The sequence below is a fragment of the Rhinoraja longicauda genome, chromosome 17, assembly GCF_053455715.1.
Source record: "Rhinoraja longicauda isolate Sanriku21f chromosome 17, sRhiLon1.1, whole genome shotgun sequence".
NCBI classification, from domain to species: Eukaryota; Metazoa; Chordata; class Chondrichthyes; order Rajiformes; family Arhynchobatidae; genus Rhinoraja; species Rhinoraja longicauda.
The window spans coordinates 43,171,950-43,186,073 of record NC_135969.1 but is presented as its reverse complement, the minus strand read 5'-3'; the positions used below and the strand labels follow the sequence as shown (position 1 = coordinate 43,186,073).

General features: G+C 46.6%; 1 protein-coding gene across 1 annotated transcript in view; it reads right to left on the bottom strand.

The window, feature by feature from the left end:
* The window catches only part of cfap20dc (CFAP20 domain containing), a 184,807-nt gene that overhangs the window by 82,607 nt on the left and 88,076 nt on the right, over nt 1-14,124 (bottom strand). The window contains exons 9-10 of the mRNA XM_078413761.1: nt 11,991-12,177; nt 277-426 (exon numbers count right to left, since the gene is read on the bottom strand). Of these exons, the coding sequence (XP_078269887.1) occupies nt 277-426; nt 11,991-12,177 (337 nt within the window). The remainder of the gene's footprint in view (nt 1-276; nt 427-11,990; nt 12,178-14,124) is intronic.

The following is a 14,124-nucleotide window of genomic DNA, read 5'->3' as shown; positions in this document are numbered from 1 at the left end:
AGGGGTATGGGGAGAAGGCAGGAACGGGGTACTGATTGAGAATGATCAGCCATGATCACATTGAATGGCGGTGCTGGCTCGAAGGGCCGAATGGCCTCCTCCTGCACCTATTGTCTATTATTGTCTATAACTCTGGAGAACATGGAGAGACGACGATTTGGATCAGTACCCTTCTTCATAGATCACATTTGATCCTTCACCGTCTGAAGAAGAGTCCCGACCCAAAATATTGCCTGTCCATGTTCTCCAGAAGTGCTGCTTGACATGCTGCATTACCTCCAGCTTGAAGCCCGGCGTTCGTCCTACTCTGAAGGGGCGTGGGGCTCCTGTTGAGCTCACGTTCACCCTTCATCTGATGATGTGGTGGGACATCGGGCGTCAGGCCGCGCATCGCCCGACTGCCGAGACGATCTCGTGGCAAGGGATCTGCATTTGAAAGATAAAGCACGACGTTCAGCACCAGAGTGGAACAGAAACTGACAGGAATCTCACGCGGGCGGCACGGTGGCGCAGCGGTAGAGTTGCTGCCGCACAGCGCCAGAGACCCGGGTTCGATCCTGACTACGGGTGCTGTCTGTACGGAGTTTGCACGTTCTCCCCTGCGTGGGTTTCCTCTGGGTGCCACATCCAACCACGCTCCAAAGACGTACAGATTGGTTGGTTAATTTGCTTCTGTAAGTTTTCCCTAGAGCTTACAGAAACTTACAGAAGCTAATTAACCAACCAATCTGTACGTCTTTGGACCGTGGTAGGATGCAAAACTGAGAGAACATAGAACTGGTGTACATTTTGAACAGTTTTGAACATTTGAAACATAGATGTTAAGCACCAGGGACCTATGTTCGATCCTGACCTTGGGCGCCCTGTGTGCAGATGCTGCCTGACCCGCTGAGTTACTCCAGCACTTTGTGTTTTGCTCAGGATTTCAGCACCTGCAGTTCCTTATCGCTAAGAAAGTGCTTTGCTAGATTCAAAAACAGGAAAGAGAAACATGCAGAAAGTGCTGGTTCAATCCTGACCTCGGGTGCTGCCTGTGTGGAGTTTAGTTTAGTGTAGTTTAGTTTAGAGATACAGCGTGGAAACAGGCCCTTCGGCCCACCGGGTCCGCGCTGACCATCGATCCCCGCACATTAACACTATCCTACACACACTAGGGACAATTTTTACATTTTACCCAGTCAATTAACCTACAAACCTGCACGTCTTTGGAGTGTGGGAGGAAACCGAAGATCTCGGAGAAAACCCACAGGTCACGGGGAGAACGTGCAAACTCCGTACAGACGGCGCCCGTAGTTACGATGGAACCCGGGTCTCTGGCGTTGCATTCACTGTGAGGCAGCAACTCTACCGCCACCTCTACACCCAAGTGTGGGCGTTCACGGATGTTGGCCCTGTGACCTCGGTATCTTGGTATTTATCTGCTCAAGGTGTTAATTGGGTCTGGGGTTGCTGGAAGGATCATTGCTCTGCTGTTACAATTAAAGGAACAAGAGGATGCAAACGTGCTACTGTGACGTTCATTAAATAAATTCATGCTGAGCAGTTAAATAGTTAACTATATTTTACTTTCTGTGTGATGAATCTAGTACTCCCAGAGCAATCAAGGTACAGATGGCATGCAAAATGTAGTTTATTCGACACAGCAGTATCATGTCAGCAATATAAATCTTAGAAAAGCATCTTTCTTAAGGGCCTGTCCCACTTTAGGCAATTTCAAGGTGACTGCCGGTGACTAGGCTGTCGCCGACAGTTCTCCGGGGTGTCGCGGGCGGGCATGATCGTGAGGGGTCTTCAAAGATTCGTAGTGGATCTCGGCGCGTCGCTGAGAGATGAACCGGATTGAAATTTCTCGCCGACAGCTGGCTTGTCGCCAGGTATTGTAGCTTATTGCGGGCGCTGTCTGTCGCATGCTGTCCCCAGGTTTGCTAGGTTGTCGCAGATGCATTTGGAAGCACGTAATATTAAAATAAGTACAGTCATTTGAAGATACCATAAAATACTTGTGTTTAACCAATTTATTTACCGTCGGGACATTTGACAGGTAGATTGGAGGTGACAGTTTGACGGTCAGGTAAGCGTGGGAATTTTGCGATGTTTATGGCCATCAGCGATTACTTTTAAAGTAGGCTCCCAACCCAGATATGCAACCCAGAAACCAGATATGCATCTCCCGTACATTTTCAAAGAATGCCCACACTCCGCACAAAAACCCATTTAACCACGTTTAAAATTAAATTTCTTAATACTGCTATTAGTAAACTGGAAGTCAATCCAGTTTATGCCTTGTTACCGTGAAGCTTGGTTTTCAAGTAACCCGGGCAAGATGTTATATTTCAAAACTCTCAAGTAATTACAGACTTGTCAGTGATTTCAGCGAAAATTAGGACGCAGGAGAAGCATTGATAAGCGTGGGAATTTCGCGATGTTTCCGAAGATGGTGTAGTCTCTTAGCCAGGGGCGTTGTCGTGGTCACTGTCGTAGGGTAAAAGAACATTTTGGCGATCTGCTACTACTTTGACAGTCGCCGGCAGTCGCCTAAAAATATCGCCTAAGTGGGACAGGCCCTTTAATGTTTGCAAGTATAATTTAATCAATGATTATATTATCAAGTAAATGCACTGAAATTCCAGGGTGGAACTGTCCAAGACTAGAGGGCCCAGCTTGAAGGTGAGAGGGGCAAAGTTTAAAGGAGATGTGTGGGGCAGGACTATTTTTACACAGAGGTTTTGTCGGAAGGAACTGCTGATGCTGGTTTACACCAAAGATGGACACAAAATGCTGGAGTAACTCAATTGGTCAGGCAGCATCTCCAGAGGAAAGGACTAGGTAACGTTTCAGGTCAAGACCCTTCTGCAGGCTGCAGGTGACATTTTGGGTCGAGACCTGAAGAAGGGTCTTGACCTGGACCGTCATTTATTTGTTTTCTCCAGAGAAGTTGTCTGACCTGCTGAGTTATTCCAGCTGTTTGTGTCTATCTTTACACAGAGGGTGGTGGGTGTGTGGAACGCGTTGCCAGGGGGTGGTGGTGGAGGGCAGATGTGATAGTGGCGTTCAAGAGGCTTTTAAATAAGCACATGATATGCAGGGAATGGAGGGATATGGACAATGTGCAGGCAGAGATTAGTTTAACTTAGCATCATATCTAGCATGGGTACTGTGGACCGAAGGGCTTGTTCCTATGCCGTGCTGTTCTATGTTCCATATCACTCAAAAGAACACCTCCAGCAAATGAAATGTGTAAGGTAAAGGACATATATTTAACCAACTATGCCAGACTGTCTCTCAGTCGATACAGATTTTATATAGACACTTTCCTTCTTTCAGTGTTGAATCTAACCTTTAATTTCAAATATTTAGTTTAGTTGTGTTTAGGTACAGCGCAGAAACAGGCCCTTCGGCCCACCAAATTCACACCGATCAGCAATCCCTGCACATAGAAACATAGAAAATAGGTGCAGGAGTAGGTCGTTCGGCCCTTCGAGCCTGCACCACCATTCAATATGATCATGGCTGATCATCCAGCTCAGTAACCCGTACCTGCCTTCTCTCCATACCCCCTGATCCCTTTAGCCACAAGGGCCACATCTAACTCATTATCACTGTCCTACACACACTAGGGGCAATTTACATTGACATCAAGCCAATTAGCCTACAAAATCCTGTGCGTCTTTGTAGTGTGGGAGGGGAAACCGAAGATCCTGGAGAAAACCCACGTGGTCACGGGGAGAACGCACAAACTCCGTGCAGACTGCACCCGTAGTCGGGATCGAACCCGGGTCTCAGGCGCTGAGAGCTCTGGAAGGCAGCAACTCTACCGCTGCTCCACTGTGCCTCCCCGAACAGAATTTAGGGGCTAACACAACGTCACCGGTCAAATGGTAGCCAAATGCCATGGCGAGATGCAAGAGGAAACTTCTTCAGCGATGAATGTCTGCTGCACTCATTCCCATCACAAACTTATTTCACCCACATTCACGGGGAACATAGAATGAAGATTGATTAATTTCTTGTAGCTTAAACCATGAAACTGCTTTCCATCATATTTCCCTGACCTTGAATAAAACCGGCTCGTGATTTGAATGTTATTAAAGAACTGCACTCCAAAGAACATAATCTCAGAAAGTGCAGGATTCTTCCCCACTCAGAATCAAAACACCAACACAATTAATCTGCAAGTATTCTTTGAGAAGTCAGCCCTCCCTGGAGCACCTGTTCAGCCTACGCTGCCTCAGTAGAGCAGGCAAAATAATAAAAGATCCATCCCACCCCGGCCACCGCCTGTTTGTTCATCTGCCCTCTGGTCGACGTTTCAGGTCGATCAAATCCCGAACAAACAGACTTAAGAACAGTTTTTACCCCAGGGCCATACGAGAACTGAACACTACCTTTGCACTAGGCAACACCGTTAAAAAATCTTGTACTTAATATAATTGTATTTAATTGTATTTATGTATTTATTTGTTTTTGCATTTATTGCATATATGTTTGTACGCACCGTCAGGATTGGCTATTTTTTAATTTCGTTGTACTCGTTGCAATGACAATAAATGAATATTATTATTATTATTATTACATTGGTGCGCTAAATAATGCAATTTTGAAAGGTGCTGACAGATAAAGATCTACAAAATAGCACGTAGAACAGCACAGGAACACGCCCATTGGCCCACAATGTCTTGGCACCATATCTGAGGAAGGATGTGCTGGCTCTGGAGAGGGTCCAGAGGAGGTTTACAAGAACAATCCCAGGAATGAGTGGGTTAACCCACGATGAGTGTTTGTCAGCATTGGGCCTGTACTCGCTGGAGTTTAGAAGAATGAGGGGGGGGGGACCTCATTGAAACATACGGAAACATTGAAAATAGGCACGGGAGTAGGCAATTCGGCCCTTCGAGCCAGCACCGCCATTCAATATGATCATGGCTGATCATGCACAATCAGTATCCCGTTCCTGCTTTTCCCCCATGTCCCTTGATTCTGTTAGCCCTAAGAGTTAAAACTCTCTCTTGAAAACATCCAGTGAATTTGCCTCCACTGCCTTCTGTGGCAGAGAATTCCACAGATTCACAACTCTCTGGGTGAAAAGGTTTTCCTCATCTCAGTTCTAAATGGCCGACCATTATTCTTAAACTGTGACCCCCTTGTTCTGGATTCCCCCAACATTGGTAACATTTTTCCTGCATTCCCTTAAGAATGTTATATGTTTCTATAAGATCCCCTCTCATCCTTCTAAAGTCCAGTGAATATAAGTCCAGTCGACCCATTCTTTCATCATTTGTCAGTCCCGCCATCCCGGGAATTGACCTTGTGAACCTACGTTGCACGCCCTCAACAGCAAGAATGTCCTTCCTCAAATTAGGAGACCAAAACTGCACACAGTACTCCAGGTGCGGTCTCACCAGGGCCCTGTACAACTGCAGTAGGACACCTTGCTCCTATACTCAAATCCTCTCATTACGAAGGTCAACATGCCATTCACTGCCTGCTGTACCTGGGTGCTTACTTTCATTGACTGATTTTTGATTTACATGTTCGAAATAAAATATAAACAAACAAACAAACTTGTTGAGAAAATAACACAGCAGAGAACCAATTGTTGAGAGTAAAATGATTCGGTTATTGGTAATTTTTTACCCATTTCTCAGACTATCCTTATTCGCTGGCAAGTCTATACAATGCTTAAAATTCCAGTATTACAGGGTATCTTGTCAAGGTGACATGATACACTGAGAGGGCACAGCATTAAGGTGACATGATACATTTAGAGGGCGCAGCATTGTGAGAGGGACAATGTTTCAAAGGAGATGAGGCACAAAGTGCTGGAGTAACTCAGTGGGTCAGACAGCATCTGTGGAGAACATGGATGGGTGACGTTCTGGGTCGGGACCCTTCTTCAGACTCAGTTTGTTCAATGTGTCGTTGGAGTTCAGTGGCTCTTGGCTAACAAAACCACAGAAGGTTATAGTTTATGAATTCATGTTCAAATCATCTATGATTCATATATCTCACCCTCAAAAATAATGTGCAGTGAATCGCAACAAAATAAATGAAGTGAAATTGTGCAAAACCCCTTTACAGTAAATACAGATGAGAACAATCTACTGGGTGGCACAGCGGTAGAGTTGCTGCCTTGCAGCGCCAGAGACCCGGGTTCGATCCCGACTACGGGTGCTGTCTGTATGGAGTTTGTACGTTCTCCCCGTGACCTGCGTGGGTTTTCTCCAAGATCTTCAGTTTCCTCCCACATTCCAAAGACGTACATGTTTGTAGGTTAATTGGCTTGGTAGAAATGTAAAATTGTCCCTAGTGTGTGTAGGATGGTGTTAGTGCGCGGGGATCGCTGGTCGGCGCGGACCCGGTGGGCTGAAGGGCCTGTTTCCGCGCTGTGTCTCCAAACTAAACTAAATTAAACAAATGGTGAGGTTTTGTACGGACTTTGTCTGATTGCAACTGAGAATCAAGGTGAAGTTGCATGGAAACTTATTGTGTTTGCTGCCGGACTTATTCCTCCATGCAGGGGTTTCAGCAGGTGACCGTCATTATACCTCTCAAGAATTGACTGAACGGAGCTCAATCGAGCCTTCTGCACACCAGTAACTAAACGGGCACATAATCAGTTGTGAATTGCTGCATTGTTCAGTGGTTGAGTAAGACGTTTCCTAATCAATGCTTATTGTGAGACTGCAGCATCCTTCTGACGCCCTGCCCCTTCAGAGCTTCTTGGACAATTCTCACTGATCTACCCGAGGCACCATTTCACACGGAGCGTGTGTTCGAGATAATGATGTTTCTTAAAGCATTCACATAGAAGATGAGGACCATTGCCTAGGACTAGTTTCCTCTGATTAGCCGTGACAAGAGAACATTGATTTCCGCTTTCTCAATAAGTGTGATTACCAGAAGCAAGGAACTGCAGATGCTGGCTTACCAAAGAATACACAAAGTGCTGGAGTAACTCAGCGGGGTCAGGCAGCATCCCAGAACATGGACAGGTGATGATTCGGGTCAGGACCCTTCTTCTACAGACCCTGTTCAGTATTATCACTAAGTAGCTATCAATTCCTCTCCTACGATGATCACTGGCCACTCATTGAAAAGTCCTGTTGGCCATTTGATGTGTGATTTTGATGTTATCATTGACTTGAGTCGGCAATGGTCAATGTTGCTTTATTGTCACACTGGACCAAGTGGACCTGTTGGGCCCAAACCCCTCCTACATTGGTGCAGCACCCTCTGCTCGCCCACCCCTCTCCCTCACCCCCCTTTTCCCCCACTCCCCTACCCCCTCCCCCTCTCTCTCCCTCCTCCCCCCCTCTCCCTCCCTCCACCCCCCACTCCATCCCCCTCAACCTCCCTTATCCTCCCTCCCTCTCCCCTCCCTCCACCCCCTCCCCCCCTAGGAGATAGATTTAAACTTAAAAACGTGAATAACTTTAAAAATATAACACCGATTTCAATGAAACCTCTTCCATTAGCACCAAAGGGGCGTCGGTGAGGAAGGTGGGCCTACAATTGTCGCGCTATCATGTATCGTTTTGGCTGTAGTTCACAAACAAACAAACAAACGAGAGTTTTAGTATATGGATATGCAGACGCAGAGTGAAATTCGTTTCTTGCGTACAGTCCAATAAAGTATTGCCATACCCAAGCACAATGCCCGATTAGCAAAGTCTACAGAAATAGTCCACTGTGACCCGCAATAATAGAGAATCATTTCTTGTCCAAACATTAACCAAAGGATTGCTGGATCAATTTTATCAAGGAAATATGGACACTGAAGGTGGCTTCTCTCCAGATTGGTTCATCAAAGCCTCTCTCTCTCTGTCTCTCTCTCTGTCTCTCTCTCTGTCTCTCTCACTGTCTCTCTCTCTGTCTCTCTCTCTGTGTCTCTCTCTCTGTGTCTCTCTCTCTGTCTCTCCCTCTCTGTCTCTCTCTCCCTCTGTCTCTCTCTCTCTCTCTCTCTCTCTCTGTCTCTCTCTGTCTCTCTCTCTCTGTCTCTCTCTCTCTGTCTCTCTCTCTCTGTCTCTCTCTCTGTCTCTCTCTCTGTCTCTCTCTCTGTCTCTCTCTCTCTGTCTCTGTCTCTCTCTCTCTCTCTCTCTCTCTCTCTCTCTCTCTCTCTCTCTTTTTTACAGGAGCTTGGTCTTTTCAACGCTGGGGTCTGTGCAGAAAGTCATCTCTGGCTGTCTTACTGGGCCAAAGTTTTCTTCCCACAGTGCATAGAAACATAGAAAATAGGTGCAGGAGGAGGCCATTTGACCCTTCGAGCCAGCACCGCCATTCATCGTGATCATGGCTGATCATCCACAATCAGTAACCCGTGCCTGCCTTCTCCCCATACCCCTTGATTCCGCTAGCCCCTAGAGCTCTATCTAACTCTCGTTTAAATTCATCCAGTCACAGTGAATCGGCCTCCACTGCCACATTTCTGTGGCGGAGAATTCCGCAGATTCACAACTCTCTGGGTGCCTGCACTCAGACGTTCTCACCGTGCCAAGCTGCTCACTGCCTTGCCGAGGCCAGCAGCGTTTTGTTGGCGTAAGTCCACTTGACCACTTGTTCATAAAGATATTTATGTATTTCAGGCCAAAAGTATCCTAAGCATGTGGTTCTCAGCTCAATTGCAGGCAGTGTGGAGTAAATCTGTCTCTTCTGCACATTTGGTATAACAACATTGAATCTTCATTAAACATGACCTTGTTTAGAGATACAGCATGGAAACAGGCCCTTTCGGCCCACCGTGTCCGCGCCGCCCAGCGATCCCCACACATTAACACCATCCTGCACCCACACTAGGGACAATTTTTACATTTGCCAAGCCAATTAACCTACGAGCCTGTACGTCTTTGGAGTGTGGGAGGAAACCGGAGATCTCGGAGAAAACTCACGCAGGTCACGGGGAGAACGTACAAACTCCGTACAGACGGCACCCGTAGTCGGGACCAAACCCGGGTCTCCGGCGCTGCATTCGCTGGAAGGCAGCAACTCTACCGCTGCGCCCCCTTGTATCATGAAAAAATCTCAATGTTGGTCACCATTTTGTTTACATCCACGACTGTCTTACTGTTTTGGACGGTAAATGACTGGAGAATTTCAATGAAATATTTTAAGCTCAATAGAGAGGGGGATTTGAAAACATGGACAATATTTTTTTAAATGCATTGGCCTGGAGCCACTAAGTAGTAAAACAGGACAAAAAACAACCTACATTATTAACGTGACCATTAATGCAGAAAAAATATTCCAACAGGCTTCACAAGACTGTTTTCAAACACATTTGAGCCATTTCAAGATAGACAATAGGTACAGGAGGAGGCCATTCGGCCCTTCGAGCCAGCACCGCCATTCAATTTGATCATGGCTGATCATTCTCAATCAGTACCCCGTTCCTGCCTTCTCCCCATACCCCCTGACTCCGCTATCCTTAAGAGCTCTATCTAGCTCTCTCTTGAATGCATTCAGAGAATTGGCCTCCACTGCCTTCTGAATTCCACAGATTCACAACTCTCTGACTGAAAAAGTTTTTCCTCATCTCCGTTCTAAATGGCCTACCCCTTATTCTTAAACTGTGGCCCCTGGTTCTGGACTCCCCCAACATTGGGAACATGTTTCCTGCCTCTAACGTGTCCAACCCCTTAATAATCTTATACGTTTCGATAAGATCTCCTCTCATCCTTCTAAATTCCAGTGTATACAAGCCTAGTCGCTCCAGTCTTTCAACATATGACAGTCCCGCCATTCTGGGAATTAACCGAGGAAACCTACGCTGCACGCCCTCAATAGCAATAGGTTAGAGATTACTCAAAGTATTTGACCAGAAACGTCACCCATTCCTTCTCTCCACAGATGCTGCCCCTCCCGCTGTGTTACTCCAGGACTTTGTATCTATCTTCGGTTTAAACCAGCATCAGCAGTTCCTTCCTACACAAAGTTGGTTATCTTAGAGGAGGTGTAGGTAGATAGGCAGAGGCATTTAGGGAGGGAACTCCAAGCCTTATGAGCTGGAGCAGATAGAGATCTGACCACCAGAGCTGGAAGCTTTATAATCAGTGATGCAGGATTTGATGAATTGGGTACCATGTGTCAAGACTATTCTCAGCAAGTGCTCAGTACAGGTCAACATTACGGAAAAGGCACTGTAGCCTTCAAAAACAGAATGGCAAGAAGGGGCGGCACAGTTGTGCAGCCTCACAGCCTCACAGGGACTACGGTTCGAAGCTGACCTCAGGCGCTGAGTCTGTGTGGAGTTTGCAAGTTCTCTGTGACCGCGTGGGCTTCCTCCGGGGGTCCGGTTTCCTCCCAAATCCCAAAGACGTGCTGGAATTGTTGGTTCATTATTCTCTGCAAAATTGCCTTCAATTGTGTAGGGAGTGGATGTGAAAGTGGGATAACATAGGACTAGTGTGAATAGACAATAGACAATAGGTGCAGGAGGAGGCCATTCGGCCCTACGAGCCAGCACCGCCATTCAATGTGATCATGGCTGATCATTCTCAATCTGTACCCCATTCCTGCCTTCTCCCCATACCCCCTGACTCCGCTATCCTTAAGAGCTCTATCTAGCTCTCTCTTGAATGCATTCAGAGAATTATCATATCATATCATATATATATACAGCCGGAAACAGGCCTTTTCGGCCCTCCAAGTCCGTGCCGCCCAGTGATCCCCGCACATTAACACTATCCTACACCCACTAGGGACAATTTTTACATTTACCCTGCCAATTAACCTACATACCTGTACGTCTTTGGAATGTGGGAGGAAACCGAAGATCTCGGAGAAAACCCACGCAGGTCACGGGGAGAACGTACAAACTCCTTACAGTGCAGCACCCGTAGTCAGGATCGAACCTGAGTCTCCGGCGCTGCATTCGCTGTAAAGCAGCAACTCTACCGCTGCGCTACCGTGCTACCGTTGGCCTCCACTGCCTTCTGAGGCAGAGAATTCCACAGATTCACAACTCTCTGACTGAAAAAGTTTTTCCTCATCTCCGTTCTAAATGGCCTACCCCTTATTCTTAAACTGTGGCCCCTGGTTCTGGACTCCCCAAACATTGGGAATATGTTTCCTGCCTCTAACGTGTCCAACCCCTTAATAATCATATACGTTTCGATAAGATCTCCTCTCATCCTTCTAAATTCCAGTGTCTACAAGCCTAGTCGCTCCAGTCTTTCAACATATGACAGTCCCGCCATTCCGGGAATTAACCTAGTAAACCTACGCTTCACGCCCTCAATAGCAAGAATATCCTTCCTCAAATTTGGAGACCAAAACTGCACACAGTGCTCCAGGTGCGGTCTCACTAGGGCCCTGTACAACCGCAGAAGGACCTCTTTGCTCCTATACTCAACTCCTCGTTATGAAGGCCAACATTCCATTGGCTTTCTTCACTGCCTGCTGTACCTGCATGCTTCCTTTCAGTGACTGATGCACTAGGACACCCAGATCTCGTTGTACGTCCCCTTTTCCTAACTTGACACCATTCAGATAATACTCTGCCGTCCTATTCTTACCACCAAAGTGGATAACCTCACACTTATCCACATTAAACTGCATCTGCCATGCATCCGCCCACTCACACAACCTGTCCAAGTCACCCTGCAACCTCATAGCATCTTCCTCACAGTTCACGCTACCACCCAGCTTTGTATCATCTGCAAATTTGCTAAGAGCTGGCCAGTGTGGACAAGGCAAGCCCAGGGGGCTAATTCCAGGCTGGATCTCCAAACTAAATAAAGACGAACTAACGGAATCAATGCGAAAAAAATACATCCTGAAAATGAACAATAATTCTTCGGTCTAAATTAATTTTCAATTTAATTCGGTTACGGAAGAAGTAGGTATTGTAAGCAGAAACATTCACGGTAGTAATGATGGCAATGGAGGAAGGAATCCAAAGGTAGGTGATATATTATTATTAATTAAAAAATAGCTCGGCAACAAGAACCTACTTGCTTCGAGTTAGGTTCAATGAGTTTATCTTTGCTTCTTACCTGAAGTTATAGCCTCTGTTGTTTGCTTTGTAAAGCAAATATTCTCCTGCCTTATTTGTTTAGTTGGTTCTGGTTGACTTGAAACTTGCCTTTCTGACCTTTGGGTCAGTTTGTCCGAGAGTTCTTCTTTACCACAGCAAGGCTGGTAGGGAGACTTGGTCGCTTTACTGTCCAACACGATCGATAACTGAAAAATTAAAGGCATCTTCATACATTCCAAGTTGCATCAGTTATCGATGTTAAAACATATAAACCCAGCAAATTGCAATTAAGATTTCTGAATGTTGTGTAATTCGTTTAGTTGAGATACAGCGCAGAAACAAGACCTTCGGCCCACCGAGTCCGTGCCGACCAACGGTCATAGATGAAAATAAATAGTGTCACAAAACAAAAAACAAGGAGAGATGTGATACTGTAATCAGCCGCGGGGTACAAAGCCAGTCCAAAGTGAAAACCATCCAGCTATTCATTAGGACTCGTGACCGAGAGATTTCTCTCCCGCACTCGAAAAACGGAACCGTTGGTGGGGATTTCTCTGAAATGTAGTCTGAGATACTTAAATAGAACGGTGCAGCACAGGAACAGGCCCTTCGGCCCACAATGTCCTGACCATCACACAAAATAACCTCCCTTCTACTGATGTGTAGGGAAAAAACTGCAGATGCTGGTCTAAATCGAAGGTAGACACAAAATGCTGGAGTAACTCAGCGGGTCAGGCAGCATCTCTGGAGGGAAGGAATGGGTGACGTTGCAAGTCGAGACCCTTCGTCAGACTGAAGAAACGTCACCCATTCCTTCTCTCCCGAGATGCTGCCTGACCCGCTGAGTTACTCCAGTATTTTGTGTCTACCTTCCTTCCATTGACTCCATCTACACCTCGTGCTGCCTCGGCAAGGCAACATAATCAAGGACCAATCTCACCCCGGCCACTCCCTCTTCTCCCGTCTCAAAAGGTACAGAAGTGTGAAAACACACACCTCCAGAATCAGGGACAGTTTCTTCCCAGCTGTTATTAGGCAACAGAACCATCCTACCACAACCAGAGAGCAGTGCTGAACTAGTATCTACCTCTTTGACTGTCCATGACCGGACTTTGCTGGCTTTACCTTGCACGAAACGTGATTCCCTTATCATGTATCTATACATTGTAAATGGATTGATTGTAATCATGTATTGTCTTACCGCTGACTGGTCAGCACGCAACAAAAGCTTTTCACTGTACCTCGGTACATGTGACCCTATCACTTCTCTTTGCTAAATGTTCTACAATGCTAAAAAGGGCCACATCTATCTCCCTCTTAAATATAGCCAATTAACTGGCCTCAACTACCTTCTGTGGCAGAGAATTCCACAGATTCACCACTCTCTGTGTGAAAAGAAACGTTCTCATCTCGGTCCTAAAAGACTTCCCCCTTATCCTTAAACTGTGACCCCTTGTTCTGGACTTCCCCAACATCGGGAACAATCTTCCTGCATCTAGCCTGTCCAACCCCTTAAGAATTTTGTAAGTTTCTATAAGATCCCCCCTCAATCGTCTAAATTCCAGCGAGTACAAGCCGAGTCTATCCAGTCTTTCTTCATATGAAAGTCCTGCCATCCCAGGGATCAATCTGGTGAACCTTCTCTGTACTCCCTCTTGTTTTACCCAGAGGGTGATGGGTGCCTGGAAGCTGGGCCCGAGGCAGTGGTGTGTGAGTTACGGGCACGTGAGTCTGGAATGAATCTATCGATAGCACAGAATCTAAAACCAGCTGTATAAACGACCGAAGATAGACACAAAATGCTGGAGTTTCTCAGCAGGACAGGCAGCATCTCTGGAGAGAAGGCATGGGCAGTGTTGCAGTGCTAATGTTTGAGGTGCCGGCACGGTGGCGCAGCGGTAGAGTTGCTGCCTTACAGCGAATGCAGCACCGGAGACTCAGGTTCGATCCTGACTACGGGCGTCGTCTGTACGGAGTTTGTACGTTCTCCCCGTGACCTGCGTGGGTTTTCTCCGAGATCTTCGGTTTCCTCCCACACTCCAAAGACGTGCAGGTTTGTAGGTTAATTGACTGGGTAAATGTAAAAATTGTCCCTAGTGTGTGTAGGATAGTGTTAGTGTGCGGGGATCGCTGGGCGGCGCGGACTCGGTGGG